Raw genomic sequence first — 22,015 nt, 5'->3', positions numbered from 1 at the left:
GTTAATATATATCAAAAATATAAAAACATTTACCATAGCTATGCAGGAAGTTTGACTTTTTTTCGATATTTTATGTGTAATAATTAGGAGCGAAAAACAAATTTCATAGAAATTTTTAAATGCTCCTAACTTGTATAATAACTAAAGATCAAAATATGCTAAAACATTTTTCATAATGTCAACATCCAGAGAGGAAAATGGGGACTACGTTTGTATGAAAAGGCGGTTTTGGGGCGTCCGTGTACAGCCGATATGCGACTGAGGGGCAGAGTAACAGCTTCTTATAGGTGACGTACTTATCTACTGTGTGGTGGCCAAAACCAAGGCCTAATATAAATTTTTTTTTGTTTATATAATTTTGGACCACATTGTATTAGAAGAATAATCTGCATGTATAAATGCGCCGCAATGTGATTGCATGAGGGGTATATTAGGGGACGTGCATAAACTGTAGGGTGCATAAAATGTGAAGTTTATGTTTGCAATGTAGCCCACAAGTAGTACTCCAACGCGCACGGTCCCTATACGGGTTACAAAATTAACAAAATACAATATTGAATTGTTTAATTCATATTAATCTTAATTCATCTCACTCGCACTCATGTATTGGTGTGAATAGGAGCATCATATTTATATTTATTCTACCATATTTATTTAATAGGAGCGTTTGAAATTCATTATTTAAATTTTAAAATCTGTGCGCTGTATAAAGTTGAATGGCTCGCATCACCATTCCCGTAGAGTCATTTTTGGGCTCTAGTCAGACAGTTTGTTGAGTATTTGAAGCAAACAAGGCTCAGAACCGGTTTTGAAAATAGCGGTAAATACCGGTTTATTTCGGTTTTACTCCAAACTTTCACAAGCGAACGTTTAAGAATTTGATGGAACCTAACCAAAATAAACCGGTTTATTCGACGAGCGACGAGACGGGCGGCCGGCCTGGTGGTGTACCGCGTAAACAAAGACACCGACATAGGATGAAACCAGTTTTTGTTGTTCTAAACTGGTTAGTCTAACAAAAAATTGATGAAAATGTTCTCCTAAAAACCGGTTATAAAATTAAAGTTTTACGTACGAACCCGAAACTAAAAGGTGTCACTACAAGTTATCATGTAACGGTTTGGACATTTACCCGGTTTCCGAGCCTTGGTAAGAAAATGTATGAATTATGCTCTGTCAATTTAGGCCTCTGTGCCTGTAATCTTTAATTTTTAATCAGTCTAAACTAGTTAATAGTAGGTACAAGTTACAGATCAAATCATGCTGAGAGCACATTGACAAGCTTGATTACGGAGCTTATTTCCGCCGGGCGTGGTGAAATGAAACGGGAAATTTCATACCATTGCCGGTAATGGTACATTACTATAGAGGCCGGGAAACGAAGGGTTGCAGGCCAAGTAGATATAGACGGCTGAGCGTAGCGAGGCCAGATAGGGATACGCGGCCTGCAACCACGTTTCTCGCCGATATTTATATAGTGCTTTTCTCAAAACCTGCAATGAAAAAAAAAAGAAATCTAAGTAATAATATACCTACTTGAGGAAAACGATTAATTAACCCTTTACTACACATGCAACCATGTATGGCAGTCATAATATTCAACTCTATTGACAGCTATTGAAGTTTAAATTTAAACAAAATATTTTTATGACATGCATGAAGTACTTATTACCCCTTCAAGAAAAAGTAACCAATATACAAGCATTCACACACTTAATGAAGGCTTTGTATAAAAGTAACCAGACCAAGGACGATATACGTTCGTTTTATATAAAACTGCGTAAGTAGTAAGTACTTCACAATTTGACAACTATATGCTGTTGGCGCTCCTATAAGTATATAGTGGTCTTCATCGTCTCCCTTAAGCGAGCGGGAGATCGCTATATACGTGCAAAGCGCTGTCTCGCTCACAAACCGGAGCGGTGTGCGGATCAGCATCAGTGCGATAACCACGTAATGCCTCCACGGGGCCACCAGACTATTATAATCAACACAGTTTTAAGTATTTTTTAATGGCTAATTAATTTACCTCTTGAACTTCGCCGAATCAGGTAATTTTGTGGTAATAAAACTTTTATTATTGGGAATTGTATAACAAACAGTATCAATTTCAAAATGGTGGATTTTAAAACTCGACTATAAATGCAATAAAAAAAAATCTTAAAAGATATACAGTCTACTAGATGTAGGAATTTGATTATGCTCGTTTACTTTACTTGTACTACTTATGGCAAAAACTTTTAACAAAAAATAAAACCGACTTCAAATATTACCAAAAGCGTCATACATGTACCTATAACATTTGAAGAGTTCCCTCGATTTCTCCAAGATCCCATCATCAGACCCCGACTTGGTGCCAACGGGACCACCTCGGGGTTATACCCGTTCGATAAAAAATTTTTTTTTGAAAATTGGTTCACGATTCTCGGAGATATCGAGTAACATACATACAAAAAAATAAATAAAAAAAAACCTCCTCCTTTTTTGAAGTCGGTTAAAAATTAGTGAAGCAAAACCTACGTAAAATTTTATACTGTTAGTATTGACCAAGAATTAAAGTTTGTGACCGTACCTATTTAGTTAATTATAAATTTTCGATGGATTAAAAAAATATCGGTCTTGGACTCTTGATCAGTAGAAAAATTAACTCGAGAATAAATGTTATTTGACAGTCAGATGCCAAACAGTAAAATAATGTAGCCCAGGAAACTAAATTAAGGCGCTCTTATAGACAGATTTTAGGTTTTTGAGGGGGTGAAGCAGACGAAGTGGTAAAGCAGGCAGGCGGGCGCCCCGCGCGCCGCGCTCGCAGCAAGCCTACGTCCTTATTCTGACGCCATCCGTATTCTGGTTTGTTAGTTCTGGGATCTTTTCCGGAAATTTATATTGATTATGATTTAAACTTAATGAAATTAAAAATTTTATAATTATATATAATACTAGAGTATACCGCGGCAAATTGAGAACCTAGTAAAATGATACCAAATCGTTTTGTGTCGAAATAATATCACTTACTAATTCAGACAAAAGTTACAACTGTCTGCTTTAAATCATTTATATAGATACCTATTCAAAACTTAGTTGACCTTAAAAATGCAATAGAAGTCAATTTCGGGCAAGTAGTGAAAAAAGGAAGAATACTAGCAAAGCTAAGTAATTTGTGGAAGTGAACGTAAAAAGGTAGCATATTTTTGCTGGTATTGAGATAACTGAAAATATAAGCATAAGGTATGCACAAGCATATGTAGCTCCAAAAAGTAGATAAATTATGCTATCTTCTCAAAAAAGAACCATGACTCTAACTGTAACGACTATTTCTATATTATTTTTTTAATTGACGACAATGAAGACGATTATAAATTTTAAATGCAAAAGTCGAGAAAACTGCTATTATTATTTATTATTTAAAGTTTATAATGGCAAAAATGCACTTATACTACTACTACTACTACTTCGAAGTTATATAGTAATGAGTATAATTGACTGACTTTAATTAATGTCTAATAAAGAATCAGTCTGTTGTCTGTCTACTCTGTCTGTAATCAAATATTACAAGTATATTTGACCCACTGAGGTTTCAGATGAAGTTGAAAATCTGCATACATATGTAAGTAGGGTGACAATGAAATATTATGGTACTATCAAGCTGATCTGATGCATGAGAGAGGTGGTGGCCATAGGAACTCTGTGTCAAAATATCGCAACCAAATTGCGTTTGAGGTTGTTAGAATTGTCTCAATGAGTATTATTTTCCTTTGGAAAGAAGTACAGTTAAGACCTGTTCCGTAAAGTTAATTAACATACAAAACTTTCCGATGAACAAAATTATTTTATCGTCAACTGTTATTTATCCCTTCAAGGGGTGGCCCACCACTCACGGGTCGATGCGATAGCCAGAAAGCTGTCGGCCAACAGAGGGTGGTTAGTGAGGTGTTGCCATATTTAGTGGCAAAATTAAAGGCTTTATTTACGCTATTCTAGCGCCCAAAAGTAGCTAGCAAGTTAGACAAGGAAAACATACATACACACGCTTGTTAACGCTTGGTTGCTAAGGACCGTTCATCCGGGATCGAACGCCTAGGTCGAGTTCTGTCTTGATTTTTAAAGAGGTTATTTTGTAAATACACGGTACCCTCGAGGAAACGGAAAGATTTTAACAGTATATTCCGGATCGTATTTAGAGGCAAAAATGTCATATAAACTTTTTTAATTCGCCTAGTTTCAGAGTTAATACCAATTTAAAAAAATATTTTTCGTTGTGTTTTAGTGCATAACGCCTTTTTGATGGCTATGTCGCCAGTCGCCACTTTGGGACCTAGTCTAGACTACCTTCTTGACAGATATCAAAGTCACAAGGTACCATTTAAATAGACTAATTTTTACGAAAAAAAATGTACCAATTTATATTAATCCATAAATTTTCCAAGAACATGAACTTAATTTGTTTAAAAACATACAAAAAGTAAAAAAAAAAAAACAATTTTTTTTTGCGGAATTGACTTAAACTTGTACATGTCCCATTAGTAATTACCAAGCTACTACTAGGTATAGGAAAAACAGTTTCATATACATGGCAGGCATGAGTTTAAATAAAGTTTCTATAAATTGTGATATCGACATATATAATGATAGCATAGCAGTAATAAAAAATAAATTAATTAGACACTTCATGGGTGACAATAATTCTGGCGCAGGACAAGGCTCGGTGCATTATTGAATATGTACATGTACTCACAGGAGTTAACTACTTTTTCTTTTTTTAATTTATTTTTTGTAATAATGAATCATATATATATATATATATATATATAGATCTGTTCTTATGCTGTAGGAACTTGTATGTGTAAATTAAGATGGGCAAAAACTTTTTATAATTTATTGTATTTCTATAAGTGAGAACCTGTAATTGGCTCTGTAATTCTATTGGAAGTTCTAGATATATATAGCGCTGTTGGTTTTCCATATATGTACTAAAAAAAAAATGAAATTCTTCTTATGACCTCAGGCATACGTGGTTAAAAAAAATCCGTTTCCTCACAGGCACTTTTTATGACTTAACCTTTGAATTTTAAGCCCTACGTAGAATATTAATTCACAATTACCTCCAATCATAACTTTGTTTTGTGGTGGTAGTCATTTTTAATAAGGAAACTGGAAAACTGTCACTGTTGCTAGGTTTGATTAGTTAGGTGCATGTGGCGAAATGCATAAACATAACAATAATTTAACAACAACAAGGACAACTTCAACAGAAGGACATGATGTCACGATCCTCAGCATTGAGGGACCAAGAAGAAGAAGACAATAATTTAATTGTTATATTCGAATAGCGTATTTAGTGCTTATTCTAACGATATATGCTTCAATATATACTTTTATACATAGATAAGCTTAAATAGTTGAATTTGTAATATTCTCTAAATCCGCGCTGAACACCCGACGGGGCCCCGCCACGTGACTACTTTTTACGTTTTGGCTTCTGCCACTTGAAGGGATATACTATAGGCCTTGACTAGTGATTCATTTCAAAATAAACTATTTTAATATATACATATTACACATAAGCACCCTAATGCAAAAATGAAGAAAATATATTTTGCGAAACTTTCGATCGATTTTTCCACTTATATTTTGTATTGGCAGGAAGAATAGTAAAAGCATATCACAAAGACATAACAAGGTCCAAGGTTTTAAAGAAGAAGGTAAAATTGGCTGAGACCTGAAATTGACGGCAGAGTGTCATCGAAATTTATACTTGAAAAAAGAAATAAAATGTCACCAGTTTTCATTTCATACAAAACAGAAATAGCATGGTTTAAAAGTATTAGACCAAACTTTTACAAAGGACTTTATGTTTAACATTATCAAAAATGGAATTTAGTGACATTTTTGAATTTACAGAATAATTAACCAGTGATATAAAAATATTGGCGAGAGGTACAAATATATACGAACTTCCGAACCGAGTACTTGCAAAATTTTGAATGGAATTTGAAGGGTAAATATCACTCCTGCTCACCTTACAAAATAAAATAGTTGATAAATGTTGTAAATAAAGTCTTACGTGTATACCATATGAAAGTTAATAAACCAGAAATACCAAACAAATTCAACACTTACAACATAAACTATTACAGCCATTTGAGCACTTCCACAAAAACGTGAAATGGTACCTTTCACTAAGCACTATTTAAATCCCACATATTTAAATCCAGTATATCTCCTGCATCCTGTATGTGTTAAAAATGAAGCTGTTCCAATATAATGGTGATGGTGGTGGTATGGTGACGACCAGTCTGGCCTAGTGGGTAGTGACCCTGCCTATGAAGCCGATGGTCCTGGGTTCAAACCCTGGTAAGGGCATTTATTCGTGTGATGAGCATGGATATTTGTTCCTGAGTCATGGGTGTTTTCTATGTATTTAAGTATTTATATATATTATATATATCGTTGTCTAAGTACCCTCAATACAAGCCTTATTGAGCTTACTGTGGGATTTAGTCAATTTGTGTAATAATGTCCTATAATATTTATTTATTTATTTATTTAATGACATATAAATTAAACAAGCGGATTAATTTTATTTGTTTACGTTTAAAAATAGGTATTCAATTTGATTATTACTGTAATAGCCATTTAAAATATTATTTTACCTAAATTGATAATTAAAAGTAGGTACCCCTCACGAAATAAGTACTACTGAATTTTATACTTAGCAGTGTTTTTTTAAATGTACATGTATTTTACCTTCCTCGTATTAAAAATGAAAAGTAGAGTGTTTAACTCGGGTGCAAGGCACCATTTCATCATTTGGTTAATCGTGGCTGTATGCCGGACAGGTGCGTGTGTAAAACTTGTCAAAAAAGATAATATGACGGATGGATGTCTGAAATGTCACCGTATTTAAGACTCAATTAGCTTAAAAATTAGTTTTTTCTTCGTAAGAGTGATGAAAACATTGTGTGTATAACATATTTGTGTATTTATAGTGTGATTATCTATTTTATGTAACGTCCGCTAAACTAGCACAGGTCCGACGCTGACAGTGGTCACGGGCGTACTGGCGTACTGACGGTATTGCCGCGCAGGGTAAGGTTTAGTAGACAAAATGTTGAATTCATAATTATGAATGAAAAATTTAACGCATCGATAAACTGACAAGCAAAATGTTAGAGTTACTTAAAAGCTATTGAATGAAGTAAATTTCATATTGATATTCATCATAGTACTTCTAAAATATCGAAATAAATACAGTTTTAAGCATATTTTCAAAGCAAAAATCTATCGAGAAAAAGATGAGCCATCGTGTTTCTGACAAGCATACGGCTAGTTCAAAGACTGAAGTTATACATACTAGAAAATAATCGATGAAATCCTTGTACAAGCCTGTAAATATCGATTTAAAAATAGCGCATTTTACTATACACCGCGCCATTATTTTTCAGAACATCGACTTGGGGTGGAAGCGGAGCCGCCGGCGTGCAAGGCGCGCCTGCTGAACGGAGACCTCTGGCGGCGGTTCCACGATATCGGCACCGAGATGATCATCACCAAGGGCGGACGGTCAGTGCCTCTTGTTTAATGTACCTATATACTAAAGTACAGACCATCGACTGCGGGTGGAAGCAGTGCCGCCAGCGTGCAAGGCGGCCTGCTCAACGGCGGCAACTGGCGACGGACCCTCGACATCGGCACCAAGATGATCATCACCAAGGCCGGTCGGTCAGTGCCTCTTGTTTAATGTATATACTAACGTACAGAACATCGACTGGGGGTGGAAGCGGAGCCGCCGGCGTGCAAGGCGCGCCTGCTGAGAGACCTCTGGCGACGGTTTCACGACATCGGCACCGAGATGATATTATAATCACCAAGGGCAGACGGTCAGTACCATCTCTTGTTTAATACTTATTCCTTACCTTGTGGAAAAGTTATGTCACTGGGCATGTGCATAAAGGTTCGTATATTGACGCGCAACATGAGTAATATTTTACCAGGCTAAAGCCATAAGGAAAAATTTATTATCTTAGCAGTCCATGTAAAGTAGGTAGGTTTAAGTGTATCGGTGGTGGAACGGTGGCAACCGTCACTGTCGTAACTACTGTATCAACTTTTACAAAGGAATAAACTGTCCGAGTCCTGAGTTATCAATAGGATGATGTAGGCTGCATTTTTTTAAAGTGCCAAAAAAAGAGGTTTATAGAAGAAATTGAATTCCTTTGAAGCAAGATTAATGAATGCATTTTTGTTTGTTTAACGTGAGGTTTAGAGGTTGACTCTTTTTAGAAAAATACTTATTGAACTTTAAGTAACGTCGTATTGATTGGTTATGTAAGTACCTATCAATTAGCTAAAGTTGAAACCGATAAATGTAGTGTTAAAGCGATTAATGTACATGTTACACGCAAATTAGCTAAATGCAACGCAATCTAAGTACGTACAATACATTCTTATGTTAGGCGAGGTGCATTAGGGTAGGTTTCAAAACCAATGGATTATAAAAATTGAAAATATCTATTAAATTAGTAACCCTCATACCTATGTGTGAGCGTCAAAATTTAAATTTTTGGTTAAACACCTTGAGATTTTTCTTTATTTTTTCTTCATTGGCTGTCATAGCATGTCAAAAACTTTAAGGTAGAAGTACTAGTGCTCGACGCTGCACTAGTCACCGACATGGGCACTTTATTTCATGGAAATATAGGTTAAATTTGAACAACGAAGATTTTTCTGTATTCGAACTTAATCCTTGTCAGTTTGACATACCTTACCGCCGTTGTCTGATATAATTATACAAGAATGAGACATACAATATCCAGCTCCTTTCGCTCTGATAAATAAGACAAAACTTCGTGTAACTTCGTACCGGCGGCGAAAATAGCACGCTCGATGAAAAAATCTAAGCGATTAAAATAGGGAGCGTGCATGAACTGTAGGAGGCAGCACAGGAGCCGTCAGATTTTTGGCGCGAGGCGTAAATGTGATGTTTATTGTTCCCATGTAGCCCACAAGATGGCAGAATCTACTATGCACAAGAAAACACGTGACGTGTAAATGTAAATGTTTATTGTTCCGATTCAGGCCACAAGATGGCAGACCCTCCAACGCGCACGGTCCCTATAGAATAAGATACTACTTATGTACACTTGTACAGTGTAGGTATATTGTCATATTAGTTCAGTGTTAAGATAAAATAATCAAAAATAATATGAAAAACTATATTTTTCATTTAATATTGTGCCAAATAGGTCCCATTTATGTACCTACCCTTAACTCGGTTGTTGCTCGAAGCGTGTCAGAAAATTCCGTGTTACAAATTACTAGGAACTTTAACCATTAATTTGTAATTCAACAGTAATTAATGGAGCTATAAATACTTGTTTCACGGACCATGTCGAATATTCAATGTTTGTTATTATGTACAGATTTCCATCTAAATACCTAATTATTTATCGCTGTATCTACGTTTTAGTGGTACAAGGACTAAGATGCTGTAAATTTTTTATTTTTCTTGTTAGTTTACTATTTTATCATCTCATCAATTATGTTTATTAAGTATGTTACTTACCAAATAATAATTTAAACCAACGATCATATGATGTTCACGTCAAGGCCTTTAAAACCGCAGCGAGGTAATATTTTTTTTTACAGCAAATCATTAGTAATTCATAAGTGGCGGAAAAAATTTAAATTAAATTAAAACTGATTCGTCTTCTAAGAAACCCGTAACTACACTAAGTTGTTTTTCGTCGCTCTCTAATTAAAAATAAAATAGGCTGTTTAACGTTAAAATATGCGTCTGGAGCCACAGGAAGCCTTTTTAGCTGGTCGGAGGTCCCAATTTAGACACCAACGCTTTAACGGGCAAGTGACTTTACCTAACCAGCGTTTCTATGAATAAGTGTTTTGCATTTCTGTTAGTCTCGGTAACATGTAATGAGCATGGCATGCGAGAACCTATTAAATATCTCACTCGGACCAACCATCTAGTCAATTAAGCGATGCAGCTGTCGCAATTCCAGAATAGAATTTAAGAAAACATATTACTTGTCATAAATTTGAAAAAGAACCAACAAAAACTTAACGAAAACCCATTAGGGCTGCCGAATCTGACGCGGGGCTTGTTAACGGATAATTTGGATCGGACCTCCACCATAGACAAAACAAACAGCTGCCATAGCAATTTGTGCATTTCTCTAAATGGACGAGCACAAATTACAGCTTATTATAAGCTTGTTTGCTTTACGACGGAACCCCTTCAATTATGTTTTTTCGTGATCGATAATGTGGAGCGAGCAGTGAAGAAATTACACAGTTCCTTCTTGGTAGGCGCTGGTGACGCTCCTGCACGCTTAGCATATCCGCCGTATCTACATTTGAAAACACATTCAAATTTGTAACTTATTGTATAAGAACAAGGTATACAATGGAATGCATATTCAAATGTAGATTCCACAGGTAATGCTTAGCCGGGAGAATTTCCCGATTCAATCTCCTCATTAGCAGGCGCGCGATTCCTCGCACAGAAGAAAGTTACATCGATAACGAATGTCGCTCCGCCGGCAAAAATACAACCACCATAATTAATGGCGTGTAATTACTGTTCGAAAGCTAAGACACGTCGCGTCTCCGGCGTCGCTGTTATTAAATATCGCCAGCAAAAAGCGGTATGTTGTGGGCGAATCTCCGACGTGCTTGGTGGCTGTACCCGCGCGCCTGCGTCGCTGCCTTGGACTTTTTGCGCTGCCGATAATTAGCCCAGCTCATCCGTGCTCTTGTCATCTCCTTAACACGTTTTTTTCGTGTGGCCGCCGGCGCGGACGACCACCGCGCCGAGCGGTTAGCATTCCAATAATTTACCGCTTTATCCGAGCGTTTGGTGAATCTCGTTAGCCGCGGCGCGCCCGTCTAGAGGTCACTTTTGTTTGTTTTGTATTAATGATGCCGTGTGAGAGCGGCCGGGGGCCGCCGGCGCCGGCCGTGGCGCCATCCCACCGAAATGGGTCAAAAATATTTCATTTATTTCTCGTATTGAGCCCTAGGTCGATCATAATTGAGTTATTGAAGCTTTCTACCTCTTGCTTTTAGTGGTTGTTCAAATAGGAGCTGGAGCGGTTCCACGTAGGTTCATTAGGCGAGGTGTCCGCGAGTGGGCCGGGCGGTGAATGAGTACGGCAAACACGGGATTTGGGCGGTTCGTTTGTGCAGCCTGCGCGCACATAAGGCAGAGTTAACACCTGCCGCACGCCATCTTGCTGGTTCTGTTTGAATTTGGAATGTTTTGAGCCAACAACCTTTCTACCTGTGAAAGAGTCGACGGAATCAACGCGGAGTTTCTAATGGCGGCGGAGCTACGTCTTAGATCCGCTACGAAAGCTTTACAAACATAACGGCATATTCCGATTTGATACCATGAACAGGGTTTTCCTCCAGGAATCACCAATACTAAATCACATTTCCTAAATCTGAATAAATCGTAATTCAAACATTGACTTTGTGTCAGACTAAACCTATGATGATGAGCTGTTTAATAATTATTAAATCATCAACATCATCATTTTTTTAGTAAAAAAACCCAAATTGCTAGTAAATTGAACAAAGCGCTGACATGTCCCATCTGCCCGCTAGAGATAATACCGACCCTCAATAACCGCCGTACAAATAAACACTGGTTAGAATAGACTAAACTCTTATTATTTGTTTTTTCTCCGAACCGAATATGACAAATGGGCGAGGCGCGCAGGCGCACGCAGATCGCTCGCGTGTCGTCGCGCGGACCTCCCGCCATTTTAAAAACAAACACACAACACAAAAACTCGTTATTTATTCTCGTGTTATCCGGGGGGAAGGGCGCGCCCGAATTCGCTTGAAAAAATCATAAGTTATAATTAAAAGCGTCTGGGCTCACTTTTTTGGTTGGCGAGGCGAGGATACGTAGCTTAGGTACGCGACGGTCAGGTGAAACCCGACGTTAAGTGTCGCGCGTCACTAAATCATGTGAACTTTAATAGCTTTCTATAAAATGTTTATGAGTGAAAGACGCAATCGCAGCTCGAATCTCGCGTCCACGATTTCATATCGTACGGACGAGCGAAGCTCATTCCGGCGCTTGTTTTAACAGAAATACCGATTAATTGATTCGATCTGTGTCGTAATTAAAATGGGTGATTAGGGCGCGGGGACCGGCGCCGGCGCTCAAAGCGTCGCCGCCGACATTCCTTTTGTTTTACCACGGGTCGTTTGTCGCCTGCGCAGCACGGCCATAGCGCGGTCCCTGTCGCGCGGCGGGCGTGGCGCGTGCGTGCGAGCGGGAGGCGCGCGGGCGCCGGCCCCCTGCGGCGCCGCCGGCCGCCCGCCGCGCGCCCCGCCCAGCGCACGCAGCACTAATAATCAGATTATGACAGCCCGCCGTCGTTCGCTTCCAATGCTCCCAGCCTCGTCTCCACCAGTGACACTGGCGAGGAACTGCCAACGGCTCAGATCAAAGATATTGACTATCGGCGGCCCGCTTAGCGCTCCACCCGAATACTAAACTGACATAATGCTTCATAATTTTTGACTATAACATTATCTGATCTAACATGATTGAAAATGTTCTGCTCTAACGCAATAAGCACTCGTGCGAGAGACGTCAATTACGTACTTACCAACTTACCATGTAATCTAGCGAGGTGCGCCAGCTAAATGCCAAAGTCCACTATACCGTAAATCGCTCCAAACACCTTAATACCTACATACAACGACGTTGTTTATACACCTTTTAAATTGATTGAAACCGTTTACTATAATGAAGGCTTAGTTGTAATCTCAAAGTATTTTGTCATTGGACAAAAGCGTAGCGTCATTGAATGTAATGGGTAATTCCGGCTAAAAGGAGCAAGCGCCGGGAATCCGAAGCACGCGCTGATCATATCGCGAGTTGTCATATCTCCAGGGAACTCGGCGGATGGCGTCATTTGTCACGGGCACAGGCAGGACGCTCTCCATCGCGGCCATCACTCGCGCTGACTCGGCAACTCTCCAGTCGCCCGGCAAACTATCGCGCGCATGTCGAATGATCCATCATGAATTCATGACCCGCGCAGTCATCGCAGGCTCCCGAGCCTTTTTGCTCCAGTCTAAAACAATCGACGAATCGGGAAAAAACAAACACGAAAACTATAATTCGAATTTAGAATGTAAAAAATATGCGTTCCGACATCGGGCATGATTTGTTTTTTGCCGGACGGCGGACTGATGATAATTTCTCATTAGGTTATAACATTTTTGTCGGTCGAAACGTCGTAAATTCCTCGAATAATTTAGGGAAGAAAGTGGTCGTGTTGAAGATGTTTTGTTTTTATGGCGCCAACGAGCAGCGGGTTAGATCGGTATCTCCCGATACAAGCATTTAACCCATGTTACGTGGAACTGGGGGATTATTCTCACGGCTTGCTAACAAATTTTAATGTCTCCGCATGCCGAATTCCGGCAATTAATTGAACCTTGCCTTCTTTCAACTCTTTAATGTATTTTTTGATGCTAACAATTATTCTGAGCGGGCTTCGTCGTATAGCACTTAAGTGCAGTAATCGCGGCTTGAGAACGCCCACCTCTGCTCGTCCAGACACTCCCGGCAGCACTTGAGGTGACTTGGAGTGGCGAGCGGGAGCAGCTACTGTCACACAGTAGGGGCTCGAGATAACAGCGCCCAACGCAAGTTTTCACGTATACAAAACGTGCTTGTAGCTGCGTGCTCATAACTTTTGGTTTATTCTAAACTGTGTTTGTCATATTGTACCTGAACTTCCTGGCAAGACACTGACGTTTGTTATAAATTAAGGGTAGCATGATTGTGTAATTCAATGCCGGATTTAGAGGTCTGGAGGCCTCGGGCAATAAAGGAGTGGAGGCCCCCTGGCCCCAAATTTTTTCCAAATAAAATGGTAAATTTACCGAATTCTCTATTGTGGGGGGGGGGCCTCTTTTGGGGGGGGGGGGCCTCTTTTGTGGAGGCCCGGGGCAGTAGCCCCGGTTGCCCTCCCCTAAATCCGGCCCTGGTGTAATTTGTTTAAAGAAGATTGCAAACTACATTCGAGTTAAGTAATTCTTAAAATAAATAATTTATTGTCGCAAAAAAACAAATTCAACGATGACTCAGCTCTTTAGCATGATAGATTATTATTTAGTTCATACATAATCTCGTTCCATAATTGTAAAGATTTAGATAACTTTTTTAAAGCTTTTCCTCCTACCACTAATAGTAATTGTATTTACCTATGTCCCATTTTGAAATAACATAGCCTTTTGTCACTTTATTTATTCCATTTCATTGGTACCAAGAGGATAAAAATGGACTCCAAGAAGCTGTTATGTTATGAGTAGAACAGGGTGCGTCATCAATCATAACTCATAACGACCCTAAAATCGGGTCACGTACGATCCAGATCATATCGAGTTACAGTGTCCACAAGGGCCCAACTACTAGTAGGTGTAGGTACTTGAATCTGTGAATTTGTTATATTTCACGCGAGAACTGGTGAACCCTTTAAAAGAGTTGGTTGATTATTAATTTGGGTATTTTTAAATATCACATATTGGTCAAGTTCGAATTAATACCTAATACATACCTAATGTCTAAAAAAACATTTCATTTAATATTAACTGCCTAATAATAGTCTTCTTACTTATTACTAACTACTCTGTAATCAAAAAAATACTTACGTATATTAATCAGAATTCTGTCAACTGCTTCCGTTGTATTATTAAATAAATCTACCTAATCTACTTACTCGTATTTATACATCCCTTAAATATCCATATAGACCAGATTTGGTCTAAATCTAAACCAGCCTAAGTCAACACGTGCAAAGATTTCCCACAAAGCCGGTATCCTAAAGGTCTGAATCACTGGTTTCTTCCCTTAAACAGACATAGGTCAACTTTAGACTGGTGCCTCAAACTACGTGGATACCATGAACCACCCGCCCTGGACCCGATAACATCAGTCGCGCATCTACAGTGCTCGCGCATGTAAATGTGGTGCTGGCGCCATGCTTGGCTTGTAATATCGGCTGTCTCTACTGCAATGCACTCATCATATTTTATTGTTTAAAAAGGTTAAGGTTGATCGTGTCAACAAAACCTTTAGATGAGACAAGTATGTAGGTTTACTTCACTTTATATCGCCCTTCATATAAAATTACAGAACATGAACGTAAAGCAATTACTCAAACCCGTTAATGTGTAAGTCATACTGAGCAACTTTTACTATAGAATGGAACTTTCAATATCAGACCAGCAAAATTTATGAATAAGGCATTTTTTTTTTTCGCGATTTCATGGTTGGTCCCATAGTAAAAGTTGCTCAGTATGACCTAAACATTAACGGGTTTGAGTAGGTAATTGCTTTACGTTCAGTTATATATTGTAGGTATATGTCTGTTTAAATGTCTTCTTAATTTAACACTTGCTTTCACTTTATCCACGTAGCGATAGCTCAAGAAGACGATTTGTTCCTACTGAGTAACCGGCAATGTAAACTGATGTCACAGACTTTCTTTCTTTTCTGTCTCGTGCAGTAATCCCATCTGAGCCGTGGGTGTGGTGCCACCCGCGCGTCGTGGCCGGGATAGCATCGCGCGCGCATCGCGATCGTATCGCGCGGCTACCGTCGATAGAGCGGGAGGGACACGATTCTCGCATAAAACTGGTGTCATGCCACGATGGGAGCTTTGATGAATACGAATCTCGACTGATTCTGGGAGAATGTGGGCTGGACTGGGTGTAGGCATTTGTTTGAAACGTTGTCGTGATCATCGGAGTTTCTCGCTTTCTTGAGGGAAGAGCGCTTGTTCAAAGGATTCAGCGCGTGGGTGGACCAGTGAACAGTGGCACTACTTAGAAGTTCCTCATGTACATACGTCATCTTTAATAGGTTACGCTATACGGCATATCAAAATCAGACGTTTGCTTACTGAAAATGATATTAAAGTGATATTTTAAGTAAGCAAATGTCTGATTTTGATGTAACTGGATGATCAGTTGCTAATTATGCTAATATCCGTTAAATAGAATAGTGACGGCTCTAATATACGGCCTATCCTTATAGAGTGTCTAGGGACATCTTCTAGTATAAATAAATAAATTAATAAATATTATAGGACATTATTACACAAATTGACTAAGTCCCACAGTAAGCTCAATAAGGCTTGTGTTGAGGGTACATAGACAACGATATATATAATATATAAATATTTATAAATACTTAAATACATAGAAAACACCCATGACTCAGGAACAAAATATATCCATGCTCATCACACAAATAAATGCCTTTACCAGGATTTGAACCCGGGACCATCAGCTTCGTAGGCAGGGTCACTACCCACTAGGCCAAACCGGTCGTCAAAAAAAAAATCAAAATCGTCAAATCGTCGGTATGCAATTAAAAAAATATTAAGTTTGTATATTTCTTCACATGAGTTAGACTACTTAGTTCTTATTATCAATTAATTGAAAATATTGCGATCGGCGGAATTGCGACCTACAGATACTGAGTAAAAAAAAAACCACACGCAACACATCACACATTCCACATACACGGGTGCCGCTAGCTTTTACTGCATTCTCAAGACCAATAAAACACAATTTACAGCAAACGTCGCATCGTAACACCCGACAAATTGGCCGAGACAGCGTTTTCCGTGAAATGTGTAACAAGTGTTCAATGTCAATAGCACGGAGTGGGATGTCGCAATCCATCCACTAATTGTCCCGACGCGTCCGCGGCGCGTTTGAACCACACATTAGCTCAGCCTTGGCGCGATTCTGCGTATTGCCGCGTGTCGAGGGGGAAGCGAGGAGCGGACTTTTGGTATTAAGTGCTCTGGACATCCTGAGGATGCGCTGTCACAGTCCTTAAGTTGTCTCAACGGCGAATTCTTACAAACACGGAGCCAAGGGCGGATCCACCGTTGTGGGCACGATGGGCATGCCCACAACCCTAATAGGGTGCCCTAATGATTCGTCGAGTAAAATTATGCCGATTTTTGTTTCGCAGATGCTATGGCAGAGGAATCTTTGTAAAAAATTCATTACACAGAGTAGTTAGTTGGTTGGCATAACATTGATACGCGGATATACTTTTCGTAAATTGATAGTTTGATAACTGTCACGCTTACCCAAGTCGAAAACAGATCATCGGTTAGAAATTCTCGCCACCACGAGTCCTAATTATTTGTAAAAAATAAAGAAAGATTATTTACTAACAAGGGCAATTACTTTTAGCTTATGAAGTCTTAGAAATCTTCAACATTCACAAATATTAGTACAATATTTAAAAATATTGCCAGCTTTTAATTTACAGCTGTAGGAGTTTTTTTTAGCGTAGTTAGCGTAGCGTATGTATAAAAAGTGCTCCATAGACTGCAATAAATTGTTTTCGATATATTGCCGATCCGAATGTTGTAAGTAACTACCGCAATTGCTAAATTACTAATTTAACTGTCAGTTAAAGTTTAATTAAATTGTCACTTTATTCGAAAATAACTTTAGTCTAGTCAGCAAGTTGAAAAATTTAGATACTGCTCCTAAAAATACATGTGGTACCTCATTAGATTCGGAATAAGTAATGTCTAGAAAAATGTATTCGAAGCGTATATTTATTATTAGCACATAAACAATTGCAAAAGTTAAAAATAAATATTCATGAAAAAATATGGTTTTTCGTTTTTAACCGAATCTCATAAACTATAATACATTTAAGAAATTAAAATAAAATATTCCTAAAGAAGTGCCCAAGTACTGTAACTCTATTCATTGTAGTTTTCATTTACCGCTGAAAATAGCCCTAAGTTAGGGAATAATTAATTTAATAAAAAATCTCGTTCTTACGTCATTATCGTAAATGTAAACAAAAAAAAATGTTCAAATAATTGGCGTAAAAATATTTCGGTTATGGTGCTCTTCTTATATACATACTAAGCAATATCACGCTATAAAAAAAAACAATACTTTGGTTATAATATTGTTTTATATTTAAAAAAATTACCCTGATTATTAATTTTTTGACATTTTTCACTACTATTCTGAAATTTTAGACAAAATATTAATTTTATTAAATTTTTTGTGACGTGATCTTGGTGTATAAATAAGATGGGCTCCACGAAGCGAAATATTTTTACGCCAATTATTATAACATTTTTTAAACTTTACAATAAAAGTGTTAATTAATAATTGTCTATCTTGTTCAAAAATCTACCTATAAAATAATATTTAATGTTACGTACTTACTCGCTTTTTCACGCCGCGCGCGCATCCCAAAATTGAGGCGCGGAGGGCTATTTTTAACGTTAAATTAAAACTATAACGAATAGAGTTTAGAGTACCTAGAGTTGGATTTTTTATTGTAAAATTTTCTCTTCTTTATAGTATTTTTCAAACGGGAAGGGTACGCTGATAGATATCATCTCCATACAATTTATATCCTAAAAGCTCCACATCTCGCAAAATTGTATTGAGATGACATACAATTTTGCGAGAATGAGAATCTATCCGCATACCCTTCCTGTTTGAAAAATACTATAGGAATCTTTTGTTTTCATTTGTTAAATGTTAATAGTTTACTTATGAGATATTGACAAAAAACAAAATACCATATTTTTTATAACTTTTGCTATTTTTTGTGCTAATAAACGATTCGAATTCGAATACCTTTTTTCTAGACATTGTTTCAATTCCAATGAGGTATTTTTCAAGTATTTTTATTTATATTTTTAACCATTTTGAACTTGTCGACTAGACTACTCAAATAAATATTTAAAAAAATGTATAAAATATTTAAAAAAAGTTACTCTACTAATAGTTCCTTAAACGAAAAGATTACTCTGCCAAACGAAATTCATACAATAATTGATCTGCCAGTGTTCTGCTAATTAACACAAAAGCGAATTGAACGGTATGTGAACCAAGACTAGCAAATGTCGACTAAAAGTTAGATCTACGAATAAATCCCTCTATGAAACGTTGACTTGCGAAACGTTGTCTGAGAATCGGGTATCTGCGAAAAATTGATAAGATAGCCCCCTAATAGCCTTGTGACGTCACACTTTCAGTCTATTGAAATCGGTAGAGAGTCATGATTGTTCATGAACGAGTTCGGTCTCCGACTCGCACTTGGCCGATTTTCGGGTGGCTGTGCTGTGACCACAACCTTTTTTGAGGGCTGGATCCGCGCCTGCACGGAGCGGCTCACATACGGCATATAGTTGCAAGCCTCCGAACACTAGATTACGGTTTAGGCAGGCACTTAGATTATTTTGCACCTTGATTATATAAAAAAAATACAAAAGACATAAGTACAAAATACGGGAACAAATAAACGCCTACGGTTTGCTAAAATGTTTTTGAGTAGGTATGATGAGATGAATTAGTCTCATTTTTTACAGGAGATGGATTGCTGGTAGGTCCCTATATTTGTCTTGGACTTGGATAACAAATTGGAGCTATTATTTTAGTAATCAATTATGAAACGCGCGATTTTTTCCAACAATTTCAGCTAATATGGGGATAAAAATATGTAGTTTACTTATCGTATGTAAGTGTAACCATTATATCTATACAGAAGCAAAATTACTCAAAAACAACAGGTGCGTAGGTATTATCTACGTTAAACGTCAAGTAGTCATTATTTAGCACTTATTATTAGCTCATATAATACCAAAAATCTAATGATACTAATGACTAATAATTAGCATTGAGCTCTAATGACAGTAATGACATGTCTCTTGTAGGTCTTGAAGTTAGCTTCTTATTTCTCCTTCTGACAATGATTAATGAACATGTCTTCCTGTAACGCGTGAGATTTATGATTTATTCACTTGGGAGTAAATTTCCCCGAAAGCCAAGTGTTTGTTCTTCTGTCAGGCCTATTTAGACCTAAATAAATTATTTGTTTCCGACATAACTTATTTATCGTACGACCTCTATATTTTAGGCAAAAATCGACCCAACCCAGATGTGATTATATCTAATTAGGTGCACCTTGCCTTAACCTTTTTATGTTGTTCTTATTTTAAGTGGAGACCTGTCTTACAAACAACATTTGAAAAGAGTCGAAGAATTTACCACAGACCGAGTTTATTGGTTTAGCGCTGGAGAGATTCTTATCTCAACCTAGAGAAGATAGCTCTGTCTTTTCTATCCACGACTGCTCGCTAGATATTTTTACTTAAGCCACACGCACCAAATTAATATCAATTAACACACACTGGCTTAATTGTGAATCGGCGCAGACTCGCGTGCGGCGGCCTCTTTGTCGGCGCGAGTGAGCTGCGTGTACGCAGCGTAAGGATTAAAATCCGCGCCGTATCTCCCTTATGCTTCTTCGAAAATCCTAAAATACTGGCGCCATTCATTTTCACCACTCAACCGAAAACACACCTTATTCTACAACCCATATGTCCCTAATTACCCTGTCGGTTGTTCATAAAAGACAGTAGCTCGGTTCTAGGGATCGCGGCATCACGGTACGACGAGCGAAGATCCTGTGCCTGATTGATAGTCGTTTGTTCTGTGCTCAACGTGTTTCGCGTATGGCTCCGCGTGTGACTGATAGACTATTAGCCTATAGACATAAGTTCTAGATGTAATTATGGTCATTTGGAAGACAAATGAGCTGTCGGCTACCGGGACTTTTGGGTGGTCAGTTGACCATCAACGAACAAAACAACACTCTTTTTTAAGGCATGCCGCTTGCCTTAAACGTAACTTTCTTGTGCATAGTATGTAGACTTATGATTTAATGATGTTTATTTCTGAGATGTGACGCGTAGCGTATTGATTATTTCGCCTGCAAAATGTCTAGGTACGAGTATAAAGAACCCAGATAGGTACTTACATAAGTAGGTAATTTTGAGAAAGTTTAATCCTCAATCAGGAATTGCCACACCGGCGGCAGCTGTGCTTTGATTTTTTAAGTTCTTACGATAAGATAATCAAATATAGTGTCGTGTTTATTGCAATTTTTTACCAATGATGCGTGGGCGGCAACCTTAAATACTGTCACAAATCCACAAAACCATTGTACCGTTTATTTGTATTTGGCCGACGAACAAAAACACGATAAGCTATTACGATTCAACAGCTACTATCTTGATCTCTATCTGAGATAAAATCTCCTGTTTGAGGTGATCATCAATTGTTCCTTATATCGTAGCTTTGACAGGATTATAATTAGAAACTGTCCGTCCTTATGGTTTGTCGTTTTTAATGTCACTAGTCGGGTCCCATACTGCGCTCGCATTTCATTAAGATGCAGGTTAAAAAATTGTGAGTTCTCATAAAACGGTGATTTATTTGGGGTCGGGAGCTAACGAGCGATCGCCACTGGTCCGTCTTGTACAATCGGCGACAAATATATTCCTTTTTATGAATATCCCAAATCACCCTTAAACCTTGGACGTTAAAGGCGACTTAAACGTTCATTGGCATGTTCTAACCTAAAATACGTGTGGACAGGATTGCACAATCGTTTCACGCGTGATTACGTGTAGTTTCGATTCAGATTTTGGATTTAATTTGAATTAGGAAATTGGATCGTCCATTGTTTTATTCTCATTTGAAACTAACATGCTCGTTTATTAGTCCAATTCAATAGAATGGATGGAATGTAATAGACGTTAACATGCTATTCATGTGAAAGAATCAATCTATTTATTGTATGGTGACTTGAAAATGACGTCACAATGTATTTAGTCACTGTTTGAATAACGGTACAAGCAATGAAAGCAATTACCTCTTTAAAATAGGTATCGGTGTCTAAGCGTGCCGTTGTCCGAACGTCAAAAGGCGCATAATAGCCTATAGATGGCGCAGATAAGCGCTTTGGCGGCGCTCTGTCAACTGATTTACCGCGCGCTTGTCGGCCCTTGCCCTCGCAATTTACGAGCAGCCCCGACCCGGCCGGCGCCGGCGCTTGTACTCAAGCGAAATTAACTTCGCACTTTTTACTCATCCAAATAAAGTAGCACTTTAACCA

The 22,015-nt window shown here is 38.1% G+C and overlaps 1 protein-coding gene across 1 annotated transcript in view; it reads left to right on the top strand.

Annotated features, from left to right (window-relative positions):
* The window catches only part of LOC133521573 (T-box transcription factor TBX6-like), a 53,585-nt gene that overhangs the window by 5,629 nt on the left and 25,941 nt on the right, over positions 1-22,015 (top strand). Inside the window, exon 2 of the mRNA XM_061856607.1 lies at positions 7,446-7,563. Within this exon, the coding sequence (XP_061712591.1) occupies positions 7,446-7,563 (118 nt within the window). The remainder of the gene's footprint in view (positions 1-7,445; positions 7,564-22,015) is intronic.

Source organism: Cydia pomonella, chromosome 9, assembly GCF_033807575.1.
Source record: "Cydia pomonella isolate Wapato2018A chromosome 9, ilCydPomo1, whole genome shotgun sequence".
NCBI classification, from domain to species: domain Eukaryota; kingdom Metazoa; phylum Arthropoda; class Insecta; order Lepidoptera; family Tortricidae; genus Cydia; species Cydia pomonella.
This window is presented reverse-complemented; position numbering and strand designations above follow the sequence as displayed.